At 50.4% G+C, this 24,135-nt stretch overlaps 1 protein-coding gene across 1 annotated transcript; it reads right to left on the bottom strand.

The window, feature by feature from the left end:
* Positions 1-195: 195 nt before the first annotated feature.
* On the bottom strand, positions 196-23,877 carry ACER1 (alkaline ceramidase 1). The gene is made up of 6 exons (XM_049788751.1): positions 23,785-23,877; positions 4,863-4,977; positions 4,038-4,179; positions 3,185-3,322; positions 569-706; positions 196-368 (listed from the first exon to the last, which is right to left on the bottom strand). The coding sequence occupies exons 1-6, from the start codon at positions 23,875-23,877 to the stop codon at positions 200-202; spliced, it is 795 nt and encodes a 264-aa protein (XP_049644708.1). The 3' UTR covers positions 196-199.
* Between the last annotated feature and the right edge of the window lie 258 nt (positions 23,878-24,135).

Below are 24,135 nucleotides of genomic sequence, written 5' to 3'. Positions count from 1 at the left end.
CACAGGGGTCGAGGGGTCATGGAAAGCTCTGAGGGGTGGTGGTGGTGGGGTCTGTCCCCAGCCTTGGAGTACAGAGGTGGGGTGAAGGGGTGTACAGTTTCGGGGAGAGAGGACACAGCACCTCTCCAACTCCCCAACCAGCTCTGTCCTGTCCTTGTGGGAGCACCAAGCCGCTGAGGCCTCCTCCCTGGCTTCCATCTCAGCAGCTCTTGTCCTCCTGGCTGACTTCCACATAAGGGAGCCCCACGGGCCACGTGTCCCGAGGCCAGTAGTGCACTTTGAGGGTATGTCCCGGCAGCTCGTACCTGGCATCTATTAAGGCCATTGCCACCATCCCGTAAGGGAAAGTAATGCTGATGAAGACATGCCTAGGAGAGGGAGAGGGTTGCATCAGGAGTGTAGGGATCAATGCTCTGGGGTTCCCCGTGCCCTACAGCCACACCTGCCTCTCCTCCTGAATCTGTCCACCCACCCTGCCCCCCTCCCGCCCCCGCCCCACTTTCACCTATCTTCTCTGTGTGCCTCCCCTCTCTCTGCCTCCCACCAGGCTCCAGCTCCAGAAGCTTACCAGATGCTGTGGAGGTAGAAAAAATGGATCCGCTGCCAGAAACTGCAAAGCGCACGGTCGCTGATCCAGCTGGTCAGTGCGAATGCCCAGAGGACCACGGAGACCTGGACGATGTGATGCAGCTCCTTGTCGTTGACCCTGGGGACACGGGAGGAGGGCGGTGACTGGGCAGCTCAGGGAAGGCATGGTGGTGGCCGAAGAAGGGGCTGAGGGAAATTTCAGTTCCCCATCCTAAGAAGGGGAGCGAGGGGGGGGGCTGAATAGTGTCCCAGGAATTCTAGGAGGCTGGTATAGGTGTGAAAGTCTCGAGAGAGTTGGTTAGGCCCCAGGATTTCGTCGTTATATGTGCTCAGGAAATAAGGAGCTCCCCACAAAGTGAGGGAAGTCAGGTAGGGGGAGCCCTCAGCCTGCTGCGGGGAATACATGGAGTGTATTTTGTGTATGAGGGCTTCAGAATTTGTCACCAAGCAGCCTGTGTGTGTATGTTTGTATGTATTTATGTGTTTGTGAGTATGTATACGCCTGTGAGTGTTTAGATGTGTTTGTGGGCATTTTGTGTTTGTGTGTGTGAGGAAGAGGAGCATGGCAGAGACCTGGAGACCAGTTTCTGATGACGAATATGCCCAGACAGAGAAGCTGAAGATGAGTCAGAGGTGGGCAGGGAGAGATAACACAGCAGGTCGGATGCTTGCCTTGCATGCAGCCAACCTGGGTTTGATCGCCAGCATCCAATATAATCTCCTAGGGTTGAACCCAACTGGGAACCAAGTCCAACCCAACCGGCAAGCTCTGTCCAACCCAAATGGAAATGCCTGCCCAACCCAACTCAACATCATTGCCTAACCCAACGGGAAACCGTTGACCATCCTAACTTGATTGGAAGACAAGAAAATCTTCCACCCAATAATTAGTGTGAAAGGATTTATAGAAGTAAGACTGGATGCCATGATGGGCGGGAGGACCATCCCATGCATGGGAGGATCATGCACCAGTAGTTGCAGAAGCCATTAGCCAAAAGGTCAGGGCAGGACAGTCCTTGAGGATGGAATGACACCATGCGAATCCACTGATCAGCCTTGAGAGCACTCAATAGGGAACAACTACTCATTAGGAGAACTAATGAGACAGAACGAGAAGCACCCAGCGTCACACATGAACTAGTCTTCTCTAGAAAACTATCTTAAATGGCTGGAGCGATGGTACAGCAGGGAGGACTTTTGCCCTGCAAGCAGCTGACCTGGGTTTGATCCCTGGCGTTCCATGGGGTCCCTGAGCCTGCCAGGAGTAATTCATGAGAGTAGAGGCAGGAGTAACCCCTGAAAACCACTGGGTGTAAAATAAAATAATAAATATAATAATATAGTATAATTAATATAAAGCTCTCTTAAATCAGGACTTGAGAGATACTACTTCAGTGGGTTGGAACACAAGTTTTTCCATCAAGAGCCACAGATTCCCACCCTGGCACTACCTAGTACAATGAGCATCACCCGGTAGGGACCACTGCTTGAAAAAAAGACAGCGTGGGGCCGGAGAGATAGCACAGCGGTGTTTGCCTTGCAAGCTGCCGACCCAGGACCTAAGGTGGTTGGTTCAAATCCCGGCTTCCCATATGGTCCCCCGTGCCTGCCAAGAGCTATTTCTGAGCAGATAGCCAGGAGTAACCTCTGAGCACCGCTGGGTGTGGCCCAAAAACCAAAAAAAAAAAAAAAAAAAAAAAAAAAGAGCGTGTGAAGTAGCCTCTGAACACGCAGATATGACCTTCACAACAAAGTCATAAACTTAACCCTAGGGACGTAGAGAGGGTGTAGCATGTCAGGTGTTTGTCTTGTATGCACCGGAAGGAGTTTCACTCCTCAACGTCCCATAGGGGCCCTCCAGTATGACCAGGAGTGATTCCTGAGTATAGAGCCAAGAGTAACCCCTGAATATTGCTTGCTAGGTGTGACCTAAAAACTGAAACACAGAAACAAAACAACAAAATAACCCCCAACAACTTAAATCTGTAGCTAGTAAGTTGGTTTGTTTTTTTTGGGGGGTTGGGTTTTTTTTGTTTGTTTTGGGGTCACACCCAGCGGTTCTCAGGGGTTACTCCTAACTCTGCACTCAGAAATCACTCCTGGAAGGCACTGGGGACCCTATAGGATGCAGGGGATCGAACCACCATCTGTCCTGTGTTGGCCGCATGCAAAGCAAATGACCTACCGATGTGCTATCTCTCTGGCCCCTGGATCTAATAATATTTTTGGTCACACCCAGCGCCACTCAGGGGTTACTCCTGTCTCTGTGCTCAGAAATCACTCCTGGCAGGCTCAGGGGACCATATGGGATGCCAAGAATCGTACCGGGGTCCGTCCAGGCAAACACCCTACCACTGTGCTATCTTTCCGGTGCCCTGGATCTAAAGAGTTTTTTTAAAAATATGTCAGAGGCAAACCCCACTGAATGACCAAGACTGTGACCCAACACAGAGAGACACGCAGACTGCACAGACTGACAGCTCTGGGCTCACATCCTGCCTTGGCCCCTCAGGTGCTGCTGCCTTCCCGAGTCCTGGTCAGGGGAGCACAGGTGGGCACTGGGAGGGGGGCAAACCAGCTCCCCGCAGCTACCCACTTCTTGTACTCCAGGAATATGAGGTAGAGGATGTGGATGGCGATGCAGTTGAGGGCGTAGGCGTTGATGACGGGTCTCAGGAAGGACAGGAAGGTGCTGAAGACTGTGATGATGAGGACCAGGCAGGAGAGCTGGAACCTGAGAGGAGAGGGGTTCTGATGGGGAGTGGGAGGGAAGGAGGGAGGCAGAGAGGAGGAAGGAAGGAGAGAGGGAGGGAGGAAAGAAATAAAGGGGGAAGAAAGGAGGGAAGAAATGCAGGAAGGAAGGGAGGGATGGAAGGAAGGGAGAGAGGAAGGGAGGAAAAGAGGGAGGGGGAATGGAGGAATTGAAGGAGGAAGGAAAAGAAGGGAGGAAGGGAGGGAGGCAGGAAAAGATGAAGGAAGAAGGGGAGGGAAGGAGAAAGGGGGGAGAGAGGAGGGATGAAAGGAATGAAAGGGGAGGGAGGAAGGAGGGAAGAAATGCAGGAAAGAAGGGAGGGAGGGAGGAAAAGAAGGAAGAGGAAGGAAGGAAGGAAGGAAAGGAGTGAGGAAGGATGAAAACATACAGGGAAGGTCTTCGAAGACTCATCAGGGCCCACGGTGAGTGGAGAGAAGAGTAGAGAGAGCTCCGTGGGGGGAAGAGAAGTGTCAGGCCAGAGCTGAGGGGAAGACTTGGAGGAGAGAGAGGACCTGAAGCCCAGAAGAGTTTGAGCATGTGCCCCCCCACCCCCCCGCACCCTCCCAGGTCCGAACGTCCCCGGAGATGGTGGTGTGAACCCAAGCAGGTTCCAGCCTGAGTAGTCGGGGTGGGGTCGGGTGGAGACTGAGTCCCAATGAGTGGGGGGGGCAGGCCAGGGAGGGACCCAGCGGCCCACCTGCTCTTCCCGAGGAAGGCTGGGAAATAGCATCGCGGCAGCCAGATGCAGTAGCCACTGGCCAGCATCCACAGGATGGTGAGCTCATCCAGGATCTGCCCCACGAAGCTCAGCGTCATGTGGAAGTACATGGAGAAGAGGCCTGCAAGGCACGGGTGGTGGGGCTCCCAATGCTGCCCCTGTGGCCCAGGTACATGTGTGTGTTTGCATGTGCATGCAGACAGACACCTATGTGCGTGCTTGCCCATGGGTACACACGTGTGTATATGCTTACATACCTGTAGGCATACAGATGCCTATGTAGACTTAAATGCATATGGACATATATGTGTCCACGCAAACAAAAGTAGATACCCAGGCATGTTGACACCCATGTGCATGCAGACAGACATGTGATCTTCCATACACATAGACACTGCAAACAAATTCACATGCATGTGTCATACACATTTGCATGGATACACATTGGGTAGACACTGCGCAGACAAACATGTTGACAACTGCATGCAGACACAGGCTCATGTACATGCAGACAAGCATGTGTATGTCTACGCACAAAACACCAACAGGTGCGCAAAGTGTGTGTGCGTAGCCATGCCCATGCTGACATGTCAAACACTCATATACCTACATGCAATGCACACAAATACACACATTGCACATGCACACATGCACAAAGGCTCACTCACACAAACCGCAGACACACCTGTAAACATGCACACACAGCACACCTGATACACATGCTCCCACACACATGCAGCGGCACACACACACACCTCTGCGCCTACACACGCACGTACTGCCGCCAGTGCCAGCCTCACCTACCTATGGCCATGAAGAGGACCACAAACAGGTAGAAACCACGGGTTCGCTTCTGGGCGTAGGAACGCATGAGGAACATCATGAGAGGCCCGATGAGGAAGAAAGTGACATTGCTGAACTGGAGGAGGGAAGCACACTCGGTCACACTTGTCCCAGAGCAGTGGAATGACCCACAGGACAGGAGCCCCAGGCTCACCGCTTCCCTAGAAGACAGAGCCAGGAGGAGCCTCTGACTTCTAAGCAGAAGGTGCCCCCCCCCAACTCAAACCAAAAACTAAGGTAGGAGTCAACCTTCGTCTACCTCCTTCAGGAAACAGATCTACCCAGGGTTACACTGGTCCCTTCTGCTTGTCTTTTATTTCTTGCTTCTTGGGCCATTTTAGGCTATTCTTAGGACCGAGAGGAAAGGGGGTTAGGACAATGCAAGGGGGACTATCTGCAGTTGTGGCTACATCTGGATCAGCACCCCAATTGCACAGCTATGCCATTGGCTAATGTGTGGGACTGTTTCATTGTCTCTCCTTAACAGTCAACATCTTCCATATTCCAGGCCCAGGAAAGCCTCTCAGAATCTTTTTTTTTTTTTTTTTTTTTTTTTTTTTTTTTTTTTTTTTTTTTTTTTTGTTTTTTTTTTTTTTTTTTTTTTTTTTTTATTTTTTATAATTTTTTATTATGAATTATGAGAACAAAAGATGCAAAGAAAGAGGATAAGGTAAAGTTACAGTGGAAGGACAATCACCCATAACATAATTATCAGAAGAAGTCCCCTTGCTGATATCTTAACTTTGAATTTTCACCAAAGAAAGTTAAGATAAATAAAACAGAATCCATGTGCAATTACTTTTTCCCTCAAGTCCCCAGATTGTAGCACATTATAATATTTCTTAACAGCACACAAGGCAATCTAAAGCCATCAAACTTACGTAACTCCTTAAACATTAGAGGCATAGTGTTTTTTACATTTCCATGTACATGCATATTAGCTTAAGTTAACCTCAAATTTTAAGTGGGTGTGTTTTAAGGATTAGAGTCAAAGGAGCACAGTAAAAACGGTGTTAGAGTGGCAATTGTTGTTTGCATAGGCCCACCAAAATATGAGAGGCATGGAAAGGAATAGCCTTGGCCTAAATACAAAGAGATCCTACCCCTGAAGTTTCCTGGCATAAGACCAGCTCTAGGCCTCAGGAAAGTTATCGTTCGCTCCAAGACATTGTCCGTAGCGCCAACACACTTATCACACAGTCTCTGTTGTTGGTCTCATGTTTCTGTATTAAAGATTCTGGAATCTGCATGTCCTACATTGAAGTCGTGATGAGGAGTGCCTTCTCGTTTCACCTCACCATGAAAGGGGAATGCAGGAAGCCCTGTCCTATAAGCAGGTTGTTCTTGTTGTTAAGTCTTCTCAGTGTTAAGGGAAGTCTCTTTTGAGCAGGACGATGTCTGAGCAGTGGTAGGGTCTTCCGTGGTAGAGGATTGCTTCCAGGTGATGTTATAGACAAACCTCACCATAAAGGGGCAATACAGCAAGCCCTGTCCAGTAAACAGGTCATTGTTCTTGTTGTCTTCTCAGTGTTAAGGGATGTCTCTTTTGAGTAGATCGATGTCAGAGCAGCTGTAGGGTCGTCCCTGGTACAGGAATGCCTCCGGGTGATGTTATATACAACCTTGGATGTTTTGTAAATGTCTTCTGTAGATGAAGGGGTAAATGGAGAATGCCCATTCTTCTGAGGCCTGTGCCAGGTCTTTATGTCAATGTTCAGGGTGTAAGGTCTCATTGTACTACAAGATTTGTGTGTTCCCATTTCTATTAGATAAGAACTTATTGGTATGTATAGTATTTTCCCATGTCAGTGTGCCTACGCAAATAAGATATAAAGCCACGTGGTGTTATCAGATATATGGGGGCATAAGAACATTTCCAACAAGACCCATGACTTGGTTCAAACATAAGTATTAAACTGAGGGATTCTTTCACACCAAATTCCATATTGAGCAGTTCACAAAGAGAAGATAAAAAAAAATGGGGGGGGGATCATCACTGTATAAGAAAGTATTTAGCAAAAGTTATAGCCGTCAAAGAAAACACCCATAAAATGTTGAAAAGATATGTGTCCTTTTTATGCCTTTTAAAATAGTTGTGTGGGTGTTAACTCTAGGGCACCACTTTGGTCTGTGAATTAGGACTCAAGAGTACTTAAGTTAGAAAGGGTAAAAAAGGAGTAATGATGATAGGAGTTAAAGAAGTTAAAGAGAAATATGAACTTATGAAGGGGTATGCAAAAGGGCAGAGTACAAAATGGACATTCTGCATACATAAAAACATAATTCAATGATAGTGAGTGCTATTAATGTTTCTTGTGAGAGTACTATTAATGTTTCTTGTGCGATTCTGAAAATGTAGACTGGACAGAGATTACCAGTGCCAGCCAAACCTCCTCCTGCTAGACTCCCGGCTCCCAGGAAGGAGAGATCCTTCAAGAAGCCGGGAGAACAGAAGTTCAGAGCCCCACCCAGACCCTCCCTAAGGAGCCGCATGGATAGTGGGGGAAGGTCTAGGGTCCTTCAAGCTCCACCAAGGGACCCAACTCACCGGCTTGCCCAGGGGTGTGGCCCGGGGAAGCCCTGGAGATCTGGAGCAAGGCGGCAGAGGGGTGCTGGGGTTACCCAAATCCCGCACCCCCCCTAGGCCTGGCCAAGCAGGCCTCCGGCATGGCGTGGGCCTGCCAAACCTCCTCCTGCTTGACTCCCGGCTCCCAGGAAGGAGAGATCCTTCAAGAAGCTGGGAGAACAGAAGTTCAGAGCCCCACCCAGACCCTCCCTAAGGAGCCGCATGGATAGTGGGGGAAGGCCTAGGGTCCTTCAAGCTCCACCAAGGGACCCAACTCACCGGCTTGCCCAGGGGTGTGGCCCGGGGAAGCCCTGGAGATCTGGAGCAAGGCGGCAGAGGGGTGCTGGGGTTACCCAAATCCCGCACCCCCCCCTAGGCCTGGCCAAGCAGGCCTCCGGCATGGCGTGGGCCTGCCAAACCTCCTCCTGCTTGACTCCCAGCTCCCAGGAAGGAGAGATCCTTCAAGAAGCTGGGAGAACAGAAGTTCAGAGCCCCACCCAGACCCTCCCTAAGGAGCCGCATGGATAGTGGGGGAAGGCCTAGGGTCCTTCAAGCTCCACCAAGGGACCCAGCTCACCGGCTTGCCCAGGGGTGTGGCCCGGGGAAGCCCTGGAGATCTGGAGCAAGGCGGCAGAGGGGTGTTGGGGTTACCCAAATGCCGCACCCCCCCCAGGCCTGGCCAAGCAGGCCTCCGGCATGGCGTGGGCCTGCCAAACCTCCTCCTGCTTGACTCCCGGCTCCCAGGAAGGAGAGATCCTTCAAGAAGCTGGGAGAACAGAAGTTCAGAGCCCCACCCAGACCCTCCCTAAGGAGCCGCATGGATAGTGGGGGAAGGCCTAGGGTCCTTCAAGCTCCACCAAGGGACCCAACTCACCGGCTTGCCCAGGGGTGTGGCCCGGGGAAGCCCTGGAGATCTGGAGCAAGGCGGCAGAGGGGTGCTGGGGTTACCCAAATCCCGCACCCCCCCTAGGCCTGGCCAAGCAGGCCTCCGGCATGGCGTGGGCCTGCCAAACCTCCTCCTGCTAGACTCCCGGCTCCCAGGAAGGAGAGATCCTTCAAGAAGCTGGGAGAACAGAAGTTCAGAGCCCCACCCAGACCCTCCCTAAGGAGCCGCATGGATAGTGGGGGAAGGCCTAGGGTCCTTCAAGCTCCACCAAGGGACCCAACTCACCGGCTTGCCCAGGGGTGTGGCCCGGGGAAGCCCTGGAGATCTGGAGCAAGGCGGCAGAGGGGTGCTGGGGTTACCCAAATCCCGCACCCCCCCTAGGCCTGGCCAAGCAGGCCTCCGGCATGGCGTGGGCCTGCCAAACCTCCTCCTGCTTGACTCCCGGCTCCCAGGAAGGAGAGATCCTTCAAGAAGCTGGGAGAACAGAAGTTCAGAGCCCCACCCAGACCCTCCCTAAGGAGCCGCATGGATAGTGGGGGAAGGCCTAGGGTCCTTCAAGCTCCACCAAGGGACCCAACTCACCGGCTTGCCCAGGGGTGTGGCCCGGGGAAGCCCTGGAGATCTGGAGCAAGGCGGCAGAGGGGTGCTGGGGTTATCCAAATCCCGCACCCCACCTAGGCCTGGCCAAGCAGGCCTCCGGCATGGCGTGGGCCTGCCAAACCTCCTCCTGCTTGACTCCCGGCTCCCAGGAAGGAGAGATCCTTCAAGAAGCTGGGAGAACAGACGTTCAGAGCCCCACCCAGACCCTCCCTAAGGAGCCGCATGGATAGTGGGGGAAGGCCTACGGTCCTTCAAGCTCCACCAAGGGACCCAACTCACCGGCTTGCCCAGGGGTGTGGCCCGGGGAAGCCCTGGAGATCTGGAGCAAGGCGGCAGAGGGGTGTTGGGGTTACCCAAATCCCGCACCCCCCCCTAGGCCTGGCCAAGCAGGCCTCCGGCATGGCGTGGGCCTGCCAAACCTCCTCCTGCTTGACTCCCGGCTCCCAGGAAGGAGAGATCCTTCAAGAAGCTGGGAGAACAGAAGTTCAGAGCCCCACCCAGACCCTCCCTAAGGAGCCGCATGGATAGTGGGGGAAGGCCTAGGGTCCTTCAAGCTCCACCAAGGGACCCAACTCACCGGCTTGCCCAGGGGTGTGGCCCGGGGAAGCCCTGGAGATCTGGAGCAAGGTGGCAGAGGGGTGCTGGGGTTACCCAAATCCCGCACCCCCCCCTAGGCCTGGCCAAGCAGGCCTCCGGCATGGCGTGGGCCTGCCAAACCTCCTCCTGCTTGACTCCCCGCCTCTCAGAATCTTATCCTCCAATCCACCCAGCCTGAGAAAAATTTGCAGCGACACTCTTCTGCCTTTTGTTTATTTTGCTTTTGGGATTTGCCATCTCAGCAGTGCTCAGCAGCTACTCCTGGTTCTGTGCTCAGGGGTAGTGTGGTGGGGAGAGGGGGGTTTGCCTCTCTGGAGAGTAGGCAATGTCAGGAACTTCACTCCGGCTTTCTGTATGCAAAGCACACTCTCAGCCCAACCTTCAAACTGTACTCTGAAAAAGAAACTGATTTTTAGGCTGGAGAGATGGGACAGCAGGTAGGACATTTGCCTTGCACAACAGCCAAACTAGGTTTGATCCCTGGCAGCTCATATGGTCTCCTGAACCTTCCAGGAGTAATTTCTGAGTGCCAAACCAGGGGTAAACCCTGAGCACCTCTTCATGAGGAGGGAAGGAAGGAAGTTGATTTTCGATGGGTCAAATGGAGTAGTTCAGAAACTGCAGAATCCACAATCTAAAATCAAATGCCTTTCGATGTTCTTAGAAGAAGAGAAGCAGAGGCCGGAGAGATAGCATATAGGTAGGGTGTTTGCCTTGCATGCAGAAGGTGGTTCCAATCCCAGCATCCCATATGGTCCCCTGAGCAACTTCTGAGTGCAAAGCCAGGAGTAACTTCTGAGCGCTGCCGGTTGTGACCCCCAAACCAAAAACAAGCAAACAAACAAACAAACAAAAATGAAGAGAAGCAGCAGAGAAGACCTACAAACACCCATCAATGTATGGTAAATAATAAACCATTAGCAATGATTAACAATGGCCGCCGAGAATAGAGCAGTTATCGCTCTATTGAGGATTGAGCCCTATGCACCCATCTTCCTTTTTTCCTCCTGAACCCAACTGTGACTTGTTCAGACCCAGGAATGGAAAAACAAGGAGCATAAGCTCTTTGGATGTTCTCTCTTCTATGTAACCTGACCATTCATTTGAAGACTACATTGCCCAGACGCCCTTGAGCCTGCAGTCACATGATTGTATTCTGGCCAATGAGATAAGGGCAGGCGGGCCAGTAAATTGCCTCCTCTTCTTCTAGTCTCCAGGGAGGAGAGGAGGAAGCTTGGAGAACCATAGAAATACTGTCACCAAAAGATTCTCGCTCTAGCACTGAAACCTTATGATGGATATTAGAGAAGAAGGAAATAAATATTAGGGTTGGAGCTATAGCACAGCAGGAAGGGCACTTGCCTTGCATGCAGCCAACCCAGTTTCGATTCCTTGCACCCCATAGGGTCCCGGGAGCATCTCCAGAAGTGACTCCTGAGTGCAGATCCAGGAGTTACCCCTGATCATCCTAGGCCTAGGGTATGCCCCCAGAACAAACAAGAGATACATTCCTATCCCCATTAAATCATGATTGTTAGTTTAGGACAGTGCTTCTCAATTATTTTCTGTCATGCCCCCTTAGGAAGAAGAAAACATTCCCCCCCCCGCGCCACTGTAAATAGTATCTTTATTAAAAAAAAAAAAACTTTAACCTGCAAAACAAAAATATATAAAATAATTTGAACTGATTTGTTTTTGTTTTTGTTTTTGGGCCACACCCAGCAGTGCTCAGGGGTTACTCCTGGCTGTCTGCTCAGAAATAGCTCCTGGCAGGCACGGGGGGGGGGGGGGACCATATGGGACATCAGGATTCGAACCAACCACCTTTGGTCCTGGATCGGCTGCTTGCAAGGCAAGCGCCGCTGTGCTATCTCTCCATTGAACTGGTTTTGTTTGTTTGTTTGTTTTTGGGTCACACCTGGCAGCGCTCAGGGGTCACTCCTGGCTCTATGCTCAGAAATCACCCCTGGCAGGCACGGGATATGGGACCATATGGGATGCCGGGATTCGAACCACCGGTCTGGACTCAAGGCAAATGCCTTACCTCCATGCTATCTCTCCGGCCCCATTGAACTGATTTTTTTTTTTTTTGGGTCACACCCGGCAGTGCTCAGGGGTTATTCCTGGCTGTCTGCTCAGAAATAGCTCCTGGCAGGCATGGGGGACCATATGGGGCGCCGGGATTCGAACCGATGACCTCCTGCATGAAAGGCAAATGCCTTACCTCCATGCTATCTCTCCGGCCCCCTGAACTGATTTTTTAAATCAGAGGTGACGTCTAGATTAATGACTACAATGAGCACGTATTGCACGTTTTGCAATGCATAGCTTTTCAAAGCGGGGTTTGAAGCAGGACACAACAACTCTCAGCTCCAGAGACATAAACATGGGGCTTAGTTTTGTTAGTTTTTTTTTTTTTTTTTTTTTTTTTTTTTTGCCACACCCGGCGGTGCTCAGGGGTTACTCCTGGCTGTCTGCTCAGAAATAGCTCCTGGCAGGCACGGGGGACCATATGGGACACCGGGATTCGAACCAACCACCTTTGGTCCTGGATCGGCTGCTTGCAAGGCAAACGCCACTGTGCTATCTTTCTGGGCCCGGGGCTTAGCTTTTTATGACAGTGTTTGCCGAGGTCAAATGCGTCCCCCTTTATGGAGCCTCGTGCCCCCCTCCCCGGGGGAGCGCCCCACTATTTGAGAAGCACTGGTTTAGATCATGACTACTGAAGTTTAACTCTATCTTAAGTTAAATGGGACCTCTTTTTCTTTTTTTTTCTTTTTTATTATTTTTTTATTTTTTGGGTCACACCCAGTGATAATCAGGGGGTTACTCCTGACTCTGTGCTCAAAAATCACTCTTGGCTTGGGGGGCCATGTGGGACGCCTGGGATCAAACTGAGGTCCTTCCTGGGTCAGCCACATGCAAGGAAAATGCCCTACTGCTGTGCCATCGCTCCAGCCCTGGGACCTCGTTTTTATTGCTAAATAAACCCAAATATTATTCAAGCACCAATAATACCTGATTTCAGCTGGGAGGAGGAAACCCCAAGCATGAATCATTCCTACCATTCACCAACAATGAAGAAATGAATTGTGATATATAATTCTGGCCAATAAAACATGATGGGAGGTCTAATGAAAGACGTCTGAGGAAATTCTTCTTTCTGCAATCAAGCCATTTTAGAGGATGTTTGGACATAATTGTGATGTTTAAGACTATGCAGCTGTTTGGGCTCCAGGAGGAGACGCACCTTGAGAGAACAATTAAATATTCGAGAGTCAGGGGCCGGAGAGATAACATGGAGGTAAAGAGTTTGCCTTTCATGCAGAAGGTTGGTGGTTCGAATCCCGGCATCCCATATGGTCCCCTGAGCCTGCCAGGAGCGATTTCTGAGCGTAGAGCCAGGAGTAACCCCTGAGCACTGCCGGGTGTGACCCCCCCCCCAAATATTCGAGAGTCAGAGATTCTTTAACATTTTTTGGGCCACACCCAGCGGTGCTCAGGGGTTACTCCTGGCTGTCTGCTCAGAAATAGCTCATGACAGGCATGGGGGACCATATGGGACACCGAGATTCGAACAAACCACTTTTGGTCCTGGATCGGCTGCTTGCAAGGCAAACGCCGCTGTGCTATCTCTCCGGGCCCAGATTCTTTAACATTTTGTGCTCAAGGCTATCTCTTTTTGTGTGTGTGTGTGTTTCTGGGCCACACTTAGCGGTGCTCAGGGGTTATTCCTGGCTGTCTGCTCAGAAATAGCTCCTGGCAGGCACGGGGGACCATATGGGACACCGGGATTCAAACCAACCACCTTTGGTCCTGGATCAGCTGTTGTCAAGGCAAACGCCACTGTGCTATCTCTCCGGGCCCAAGGCTATCTCTCTCTATATATTACAAATACTTTATATACATGCATATATTTGACCACACCCAGTGTTTTTTCAGAGCTAACTCGGCTAAACACTGGGTAGGAGGATCATGTAGGATGCAAGAATTGAACCTACATCATTTGCATGGGAAGCAAACACCTTACTTATTATACTATTGCTCCAATTCATTCAAGGCACTCTTCTTAAAGCTGTGTACAACTAGCTTCTAGAAGATTTTTTTAAACGTTCTCTGTTGCTGGGAATTGATTGCAGGACGTCACATGTGCCAGACAAGCACTCCACCATTGAGTCACATCCCTGGTCCAGGTTTAATCTGTGGCACCACCTGGGGTCCACCAACCCCTGTGAGAACTGATCCCTGAGCACAGAACCAAAAGTAACCCTGAGCACTGCTGGATGTGACCCAAAACCAAAACCAAAAATATATCCAGGGCACGAGCAATAGGACAGCGATGAGGACTTTAGCCTCGCAAGCGGCCCACATAGGTTCGATCCCCAGCATCCCATATGATGCCTTGAGCTCTGCCAGGAGCGATTCTTGAGCACAAAGCCAAGAGTAGCCCCTGAGAGATTTTGGGTGTGGCCCCAAAATAAAAAATATCCATTTATGGATCCACTCAATCATAGATTTCAAGAACTCCTTAATCAACATAATGGCCAAAAACCATTAAAATCAGAAACAAGGTAGATTTGAGCTCCTAAGGGGATCATCTCTGGGAGTTGGAATCTAGGCAATGTGGTGGCCCTCTATGAAAGACTCTTGTGTTCAGTCCTCACGCAGAGCCCCAAGATTTAGATGCTGGTGGGTGGGCGCTGAATTCTGTGTCATAGAGACAGTGGCCCGTCAGGGAGGTGTTGGGGCTGTTGTCCCAGAGGAAAGAAAGCTACAGAGAGGGGAAAAGGGGCAAAATCCCAACTGGAATCTACACTTTGCTCTGCCATCAGCCCCACACTGACCCTCAGGCATATTGGCTAAACCCAAGTTACTGAACCAATTTGCCTCCCTCGCCCTGAATCTCCCAAGTAAAACACCACTTTGATGACGATCAAGTGAACCCAGACGTTTCCTTAAACCCAGCTCATAAGTCACGCCTCACGTCTTCTCTCCCCTGCCTGCCTTAAGGAAAGTGGCATTGCCTCGAACTGGTTAGAATCTTAATGCCATGAGTTTGTTCATGCTGTTGACACCGCATGGAGCATACTTGTGTCCTCTCCATGCTTTCCAGCTAGGCCAGGCTTCCCTGGATGTGCTTGAATGTTTCTTTTTTCTTTTTTGGTTTTTGGGCCACACCTGGCAGTGCTCAAAGGATTACTCCTGGCTGTCTGCTCAGAAATAGCTCCTGGCAGGCATGGGGGACCATAGGGCACCGGGATTCGAACCAACCACCTTAGGTCCTGGATTAGCTGCTTGCAAGGCAAACGCCGCTGTGCTATCTCTCCGGGCCCTTGAACTTTTCTTTCACCATGTAGCTTGCTCATTTCCCCCTATTTCACACACACACTTTTGACTGCCTCTCCAGTGAGGGCTAACTTTGAGAAAAGAGACTCTCTAAGATCTCCCACAATAGAATTCCAGGAACTGGAATCTAGTCACCAAGGAAGATCTAATAGAGAGGTGAACTCATTTCTCAGAGGCTGCACAGAACTGCAGGATTCTGAAGTTTACTTAGGGACATGAAAGGTGGGAGAGGGTCAGGTGGATGGTGACAATTCAGAGCAAATTTCCTTGCTTCCTGACTGTGCAATTAAAACTTTGTTTCTCCTGGGGCCGGGCGGTGGCGCTGGAGGTAAGGTGCCTGCCTTACCTGCGCTAGCCTAGGAGACGGACCGCGGTTCGATCCCCCAGCGTCCCATATGGTCCCCCAAGCCAGGAGCGACTTCTGAGCGCATAGCCAGGAGTAACCCCTGAGCGTTACCGGGTGTGGCCCAAAAACCAAAAAAAAAAAAAAAAAAAAAAAAAAACTTTGTTTCTCCATATCACTATGTATCTGTCACTCTCCATTCCCTACCCTTTATCATTTTGGGGGGGAGGGTCACACCCAGCTATGCTCAGGCCTTACTCCTGGCTCTGAGCTCAGGGACCCCTCTTGGTGGACTCAGGGGTCTATATGGATGCCAGGAATCAAACTTGGGTCCACTGCATCCAAGACAAGCACCTTCCCCACTATATTATGACTCTGGCCTCTCTGTTCCCTTCCCTTTTCTGTTTTCATAAATGTAACATTCAGTCTGTGTGTGTGGGGGGGGGGGTTGTCTCAGCTGGCAATGCTCAGGGGTTACTTCTGGTAATGTTCAGGGGGATCAGAGCATCACCAGGAAATGCTCCAACCTCAAAAACTGCATGCTTAGCAGCCAAGTGAGTCTGGTCACCACGCCAGAGAAATACCAGTAGCCGTGATGACAGGATTAGGGTTAGTAATGCAGATGGTGCTGGGGATCAAACTCATGGCCTCACACTTGCAAGGCAGACACCGAGGCCCTGAGCCAGTTCCAGAAACCCCCCCCCTTCCTATTCTCCTCTTCATATCATTAAATCGAGAACAATCTTTAACCATAGCAACTGTGTGTGTGTGTGTGTGTGATCAAAGCACAGATGCTTTTGTTATTATTTGTTTGGGGGCCGTTTTGTCCATCTGAGGGAGACACTCGGGGTGATTTGGGTCTCCTGCATACAAAGCAGGCACTCAGGAAACAGAGTAGCAGTGCAGCAGGAGGGAGATTGTCTTGTATGAGGCCCACCTAGGTTTGATCCTTGGCATCCCGTATGGTCTCCTGAGCACTGCCAGGAATCATTCCTGAAGTAAATCCTGAGCATCACCAGGGATGGGAAGAAAAGAAAGGAAGGAAGGAAAGAAGGAAGGAAGAAAGGAAGGAAGGAGGAAGGAAGGAAGGAAGAAAGGAAGGAAGGAAGGAAGAAAGGAAGGAAGGAAGGAAGAAAGGAAGGAAGGGAGGGAGGGAGGGAGTGAGGGAGGGAGAGAGAGAGAGAGAGAGAAAGGGGGCTGGAGAGATAGCATGGAGGTAAGGCGTTTGCCTCTCATGCAGGAGGTTGGTAGTTCGAATCCCGGCGTCCCATATGGTCCCCTGGGCCTGCCAGGAGCGATTTCTGAGTGGCCCCTGAGCACTGCCGGGTGTGACCCGAAAAAAGAAAAGAAAGAAAGAAAGAAAGAAAGAAAGAAAGAAAGAAAGAAAGGAAGAAAGTAAAAAAGAAAGAAAGGAAGGAAGGAAGGAAGGGAGGGAGGGAGGGAGGGAGGAAGGGAGGAAGCTAGGAAGGAAGGAAGGAGGAAGGAAGGAAGGAAGGAAGGAAGGAAGGAAGAAGGAAGGAAAGAAAAAAGGAAAAAGAAAAAAGAGAAAGAAAGAAAGAAGGAAGGAAGGAAGGAAAAAAATAAATAAAAAAGAAACAAACAAACAAAAAAGCACCCATTGGGGCTGGAGAGATAGCACGGCGGCATGGCGTTTGCCTTGCAAGTGGCTGACCCGGGACCAACAGTGGTTCGAATCCTGGCATTCCATATGGTCCCCTGTGCCTGCCAGGAGCGATTTCCGAGCGTAGAGCCAGAAGTAATCCCTGAGCACTGCCGGGTGTGACCCAAAAACAAAAACAAAAAATCACCAGGCCTCTGAATTCTCCTAGGCAACCAATGTCCCACTCCAAGGACTGGAGCGATAGCACAGTGGGGAGGGCTCCGGCCTTGCGTGTAGTGACCTGAGTTTGATCCCAGACATCCCACAGAGCTTCCTGAACCCTGCCAGGATCCCTGAGCACAAGCTGGGCGTGGCCCCAAGAGGAAAAGAAAAAGACCCTAAGCAGACGGTCCCCACTGCTTGGAGGTGACCAGCAGCGACCCAGGTGGGGCTGCTGGGGCTGAGTCCTGAGCAAGCAGAATGAAGCTGACCTTGCCAGGCAGAGCGGTGACTAATGCCCCCTCCCCTGAGGAGTTTCTGATGGTATCTCACTGCCGGCCCTGCCCTCTGGGACTGGGCCCCCACATTTCCCAATCTCACACTCCACCCGACTCTGCCTGTGGGTGGGAGGAGCAGCTTCATCAGCCCCGGTGATGTGACATCCAGGCTGCATTCTCTCACTAGCCGCTCACCCCTGTCCTCAACTGCTCTCCTTGGGATCCAGCGAAAGGACCCGAGCAATGTTCTGCTCAGGAGGTCTCCAAGTACTAGGGGGGAGATCAAAGGTGAAGATAGATCCGGGGGCCCCCCAGGAAGTCTATACCCACTGCAAAGCCTCCCTCCCCTCCCCGCTTCTTCTGCAGTGCCCCCCCCCCCAAGGTGGGGCTCTGCTCACTGCTGAAAGGAAAGAAAACGGGCTGGAGCGAAAGTAAAGTGGGAAGGGTATTTATGTTGCCTGTGGCTGTCTTGGGTTCGATCCCTGGTACCCCATAAAGCTGTCCACAGGGTGAAGGAGGAGGGCAATGGGGAGCTTTGGTGGTGGGAAGGTTGCATTGGTGAAGTGAGGTGTAATTTTTTTGGGGGGGTCACACCCCGTGGCACCCAGGGTTTATTCCTTGCTCTGCACTCAGAAATCGCTCCTGCAGGCTCGGAGGACCATATAGCAGGAAACATTTGCAAAACATTGAATTCAAAACCCAGCAAAACAACAAACAAACAAACAAACAAACAAAACACTCCAAAAAGCAGGGTGCACTTAAACTAGTTTCCCGGGGGGCGGGGAGAGAGAGAGAGAGAGAGAGAGAGAGAGAGAGAGAGAGAGAGAGAGAGAGAGAGAGAGAGAGAGAGAGAGAGAGAGAGAGAGAGAGAGAGAGAGAGAGAGAGAGAGAGGAGAGCATTGCAGAGCATTTGCCTTGCATGTGGCATGCCAAGTTTGAATCCTAACACTCCATATAATCTCTGAATCCAAGAGTGATTTATGGGGGCCGGGCGGTGGAGCTGGAGGTAAGGTGCCTGCCTTGCCTGCGCTAGCCTAGGACGGACCGCGGTTCGATCCCCCGGTGTCCCATATGGTCCCCCAAGAAGCCAGGAGCAACTTCTGAGAGCATAGCCAGGAGTAACCCCTGAGAAAAAAGAGTGATTTATGAGTGCATAGCCAGGAGTGAGCTCTGAGTAAGGCTGGCTGTGGTCCATAAAATAATAATAGTAATAATGAACAAGAAGAACAACCATCACAAGCATAACAATGTCAGAGAGATGATTTGGAGCAAACTTTAGGCAGATAAAATAGGTTAGATTACTAGTGTTCTGGGGCCGGAGAGATAGCATGGAGGTAAGAGGTCATCGGTTCGAATCCCGGCGTCCCATATGGTCCCCCGTGCCTGCCAGGAGCAATTTCTGAGCCTGGAGCCAGGAATAATCCCTGAGCACTGCCGGGTGTGACCCAAAAATCACACACACACACACACACACACACACACACACACACACACACAAATTATTAGTGTTGTGTGTGTGTTTTGGTTTTTGGGTCACACCGGCAGCGCTCAGGGGTTACTCCTAGCTCTACGCTCAGAAGTCGCTCTTGGCAGGCTCTGGGGACCATATGGGATGCTGGGATTTGAACCGCCATCCTTCCTCATGCAAGGCAAACGCCTTAGCTCCATGCTATCTCTCCGGCCCCTAGTGTTCTGTTATATTTTTATTTTTTATTTTTTTGGTTTTTGGGTCACACCTGGCAGCACTCAGGGGTTACTCCTGGCTCTATGCTCAGAAATCGCCCCTGGCAGGCACAGGGGACCATATGGGATACTGGGATTCGAACCACCATCTTTCTGCACAAAAGGCAAAAGCCTTACCTCCATGCTATCTCTCCGGTCCCTTATTTTTATTTTAAGGCCATACTCATTCTAACCCCGGTTTACTAGGTTTTTATTTTTGTTTTGAGTTTTTTTTTTCTTCCAGTTTTAAGACCGACAATGCTCAGGGGTTACTCCTGGCTCTGTGCGCAGAAATAGCTCCTGACTTGCTTGGGGAACTATATAAGATACTGAGGATCAGAGGCTAGAATCCCCGCATCCATATAGTCCCCCGAGTCTGACAGGGCAATTTCTGAGTGTGGAGCTAGGAGTAACCCCTGAGCACTGCCGAGTGTGACCCAAAAACCAAAAACCAAAACCAAAACAAAAAAACAATCCCCCAAAAAACAATTCTAAGGATTGAACCTGGGTCTATCCTGGGTTAGCCGCATGCAAGGCAAATGCTCGACTGCTGTGCTATTTCTCTGGCCCCAGTTTACTATTTTTGAAGGCAGCTGATCTGGGTTTAATCCCCTGTACTATGTCTGGTGGGTCCTCAGAGCTCTAGCAGGGTGCAGAGTAAGGTCGACCTGAGTGCAGAGGCAGGAATAAGCCCTGAATACCACCAGATACCACCCAAAATTTGAAAGAAACAAACAAAACCAAAGTAATAAATCAGGGGCCGGAGTGATAGCACAATGGGTAGGACATTTGCCTTGCATACATCTGACCCAGGTTTGATCCCCGACATCCCATAGGGTCCTCCGAGTGATTTCTGAGCATAGAGCCAGGAGTTAGTCCTGGGCATCATTGGACCTGGTTCAAAACCAAGAAGAAAAAGAACAAAAAAGATTAAAGTTTCATGGAGTTGGGGGCTGAAGCGATAGCACAGCGGTAGGGAGTTTGCCTTGCATGCGGCAGACCCAGGATGAGCCTGGTTTGATCTCCAACATCCCATATGGTCTCCTAAGCCTGTCAGGAGGAATTTCTGAGTGCAGAGCCAGGAGTAACCCCTGAGAGCTGCCGGCTGGGTGTGGCCGAAAAACCCCAAAATAAAATAAAATAAAATAAAATAAAATAAAATAAAAGTAATAATAGCTCAGTTAATTTTCAACCTTTCTATATTGCCCTGTGTGTGACTGAGGCCACCTGTTTTCAGGACTCCAGCACAGTTGGCATGCAGGAGACCAAACACAGCCAGAAGTGATTCCTTGGGTGGGCCCCCCCAACCCTGCACAAAAATAGATTAGTAGTCCAGGTGTGGTCCAGGAAAAAAAACACATCACTAACTTTGCAGTATTTGGTATGTGGTATTTTGTATGCGGTAAGCCGGACACCCAGGGATGGGTAAGCATTTTCTCCTCAACCTGTTTTTTTATTTACTTATTTTGCTTTTTGGGCCACACCAGCTGTGTTCAGGAGTTCCTCCTGGCTCTACGCTCAGAATTTGCTTCTGGCAGGCCCAGGGATATGGGATGCCGGGATCAAACCTGGGTCAGCCACATGGGAGGCAAATGTCCTACCAGCTGTGCTATTGCTCTGGCCCCCAACCTGTTTGTTTATTGCATCATAAGTAACAAAGATGTCTCCGCATCCCCCTTCTGATCTCTACTGAGGGGACAAGCTTGGGTCAAAGTTTCTCCAGATGAAAGGTCTGAGCAGAAGAGTCACCTGTGAATGAATCAGTCTTGACAACCTGTCTGGTAGATTTTGCTTGTTTGTTTGTTTGTTTGTTTGTTTGGAACCCATCCCCAAAAGTGCTCAGAGCTTCCTCCTGGCTTTGCATTCTTGAATCACCCCTGGTAGAGAGTGGGGTGGCATTATGAGATGCCAGAGATCTAATCTAACTTGGCTGCCTGCAAGGCAAGTGTCCTCTCTGCTGTCACTGTGGCTCCAGATTATTATTATTATTATTATTATTATTATTATTATTATTTTGGGTTTTGGTCACACCCAGCTGCACTCAAGGGTTCCTCCTAGCTCTACACTCAAAAATCACTTCTGGCAGGCTCAGGGATCCATAAGGGATGGTGGGGATCAAACCTGGGTCCATCCCGGGGTGGCAGTGTGCAAGGCAAATGCCCTACTGCTGTGTTATTACTCTGGCCCCATATATATATATATATATATATATATGTATATATATGTTTATATATAAATTTTTGCAAGGGGAGGGAAGTTGAGGCCCCCACTCATGACCTCTTCCTGGCTTCTGGCTCAACAGTGACTCCTCGTGATACTCAGGGTAACAGGCAGGGCTGGGGGATTGAATGGGGTCCGTGGCATGCAAGGGGAGTGCCTGACCATTGGACCATCTCTCTGGCCACAACTTGTCCTGCTGAGAGTTGCAGTGTGTTCTCACACTCGCTGCTAGCTTCTACATAAGTGCTCCCAGCTCATACCTGTATCTCCAAGTGAGCTGAACAGTGAACTTTCTGGAATATAGGCTAGATTTATTTTGAGGAGGCTACATCCAGTGGCATTCAGGGGTTCCTTTTGGCTCTACACTCAGAAATCACCCCTGGCAGGCTTGGGAAAGCATATGGATTGTCGGCAATTGAACCGGGTCTGTCCTACCACTGTGCTATCCCTCCAGCCTCTAGGTTAGATATATTTTTTTAATATATCACATCCAACATCACCACTCCATTGAACCCAGGATGGCTGCATGCAAAGCATATGTTCACAACTTTGTCCTATCTCTCTGGCCCCGAGTGACAGGCCAAAGAACCAATCATAAAAAAAAAAATTCCAGATGACGAGAGTGCTAGATAGCTAGACAGATGTTTGGATAGATGATAGATAGATAGATAGATAGATAGATAGATAGATAGATAGATAGATAGATAGATAGGTAATAAATATATAGATAGATAGGTGATAGACAGACATATAGACAGACAGACAGACAGACAGACAGACAGATAGATAGATAGATAGATAGATAGATAGATAGATAGATAGATAGATAGATGGATAGATGGATGGATAGATAGAGGCTGTTTGCCTTGTACACAACTGATCCTGGTTTGATCTCCGGCATCCTATAGGGTCCTTGAGCCTTCTAGGAGTGCTCCCTATGCTCAGAGCTAGGAGTAATCCTGGAACACCACCAGGTGTGCCCCAAAACTCCCCCCAGAAAGTGGTTAAGTGAGTCAGGAGCAAAGAGAGAGAAAGAGAGAGGACACCAGGGAGAGAGTTTGCCTTGCACGCAACCAAGCTGGGTCTGATGCCCAGTACCTCCTAGGATTCCCTGAGCATCACAAGGAATGAGTCCTGAGCATGGAAACTGGAGTCAGCCCTGAGCATTGGCAAGTGTGGCCCAAACATGGAAAGAAGGGACCGCAGAGATTTGCACAGTGGTAGGGCATTTGCCTTGCATGCGGCTGACCTGGGATGAACGTGGTTTGATTCCCAGGGTTCTATATGGTCCCCAGGCCTGCCAGGAGGAATTTCTGAGCACAGAGCCAGGAGTGATCCCTGAAGCATCACTGGACGTAGCCCCAAAACCAATAAATAAATAAATAAATAAATAAATAAATAAATAAATAAATAAATAAATAAATAAATAAACTGCTAGAAAATGGAAAGAAAAAATGAACCCCTCTTAGCCCACCTGAAAAATAATTGTGATAAGTCCCACCCTCGCCCTTTTCCATCATGCCATATTGCTGGGAAGATGTGAAGCAAACAGGGGCCTTCGTGATAGCAAGGCGGGGAAGGCACTGGCCTTGCATGCAGCTGACCCGGGTTCGAGCCCCAGCATCCCATAGGGCTCTCTGAGCACTACCAGGAGAGATCCCTGAGCACAAAATCAGGAGTCAGCCGCAAGCACTACTAGTTGTAGCCCAAATAAGGGAAAAATATAAACTGAGCTTTGTTGCCAGACTCACTCCGCAGTGCTCACCCTGGGCACCAGACACAGAGCAGAGCTGAATGCAGGGGCCGATTTATTCAGCATTGGGGGGTGCAATGACCCCACACACAGCCCACAGCCCCCACCATTTCTTGCAGCTTTCACAGCCCCCCTGCAACCTATTTCCAACCTCAGAGTCACTGGCCAGCACCCCTTAAACCTTCACTCAGCATCCAGAGGCTCCAAGATCAAGAATGACCCAGTGGCCCCAGGATCAGCCCTAAAGAAAAGGACCCCCTAGTATGCAGGTCTCGTCCTAGTCAGACCCAGCCTGTCTCCAGCCACAGGGATGAATTGGGCTGAGGAGAAGGTAGGGAAATCTAGCTGAAGGAGAAAAATTAGGATGTCACCTCCCTCAGGAAGTCCTCTCTGATCTGCTCCTTTCCCATCTCACCTCAGAAGCCTCCTCTGAGTACTCCCTTCTATTTGGATGAGCATCAATGCCTGGAAGTTTCTCTTTGGGGACTGTCTCCCCCCCTCACCCCCTGAACTGGGGGGAGACACAGCCTCTGCCTGAGCTTTTCCTGCCTTCCAAGCATTTCTTTCCACCCAAGATGAGAGATGAGTGAGTGAATGAATGAATGAATAAAAGTCACTGATGAGTCAAAGGGAGGCTCAGAGCAGCAAACAGCTCAGGTGAGCTTCCCCAGCACAGACGTAGGTGACAGGAAAAACCCCACTCCCGCAGCTGTGTTGGGTCTCTGCTCCCCTGGCTCTGCCAACAGTGCTCACCGTGTTGTAGAATTCAGCCACCAGCTCTGAGTATTGGTAATTGCTCTCACACCAATCAACCTCGGAGCTCTGGTAGGTAAAGATGCTGGGCATGGTGACGGCGGGCCGGTCTGTGTACGCAGACTGGCACCGCGCAGCAGAAGAACCTGAGAGGGCCGGGCACAGCTCAGGCAGGAGGAGGAGAGGAGGAGACACCCCGAAGGAGCCCTGGGGCAGCCCGAGAGGAAAAACCAGCCAGGCAGCTGCCTGGTTGCACCAGGACGACCTGACTACAAGGAGGCAGCGGCTCTGGGCATCCTTGGAGGCAACTTGGTGAGGCTGGCGGGATGTCCAGGAAAGACACCCCCAGGA

Source organism: Suncus etruscus, chromosome 15 (assembly GCF_024139225.1).
Source record: "Suncus etruscus isolate mSunEtr1 chromosome 15, mSunEtr1.pri.cur, whole genome shotgun sequence".
Classification (NCBI taxonomy): Eukaryota; Metazoa; Chordata; class Mammalia; order Eulipotyphla; family Soricidae; genus Suncus; species Suncus etruscus.
This window is presented reverse-complemented; position numbering and strand designations above follow the sequence as displayed.

What these genes read in the sequence shown, in the direction of transcription:
- ACER1 (XM_049788751.1), bottom strand. Translation starts at nt 23,877, where the DNA reads ATGCCCAGCATCTTTACCTACCAGAGCTCCGAGGTTGATTGGTGTGAG. An exon ending in TGGCTGAATTCTACAACACG is followed by an intron (nt 4,978 to 23,784) that starts GTGAGCACTGTT and finishes TCCCTCCTCCAG; the next exon opens with TTCAGCAATGTCACTTTCTT. An exon ending in GGTCCTCTTCATGGCCATAG is followed by an intron (nt 4,180 to 4,862) that starts GTAGGTGAGGCT and finishes CGTGCCTTGCAG; the next exon opens with GCCTCTTCTCCATGTACTTC.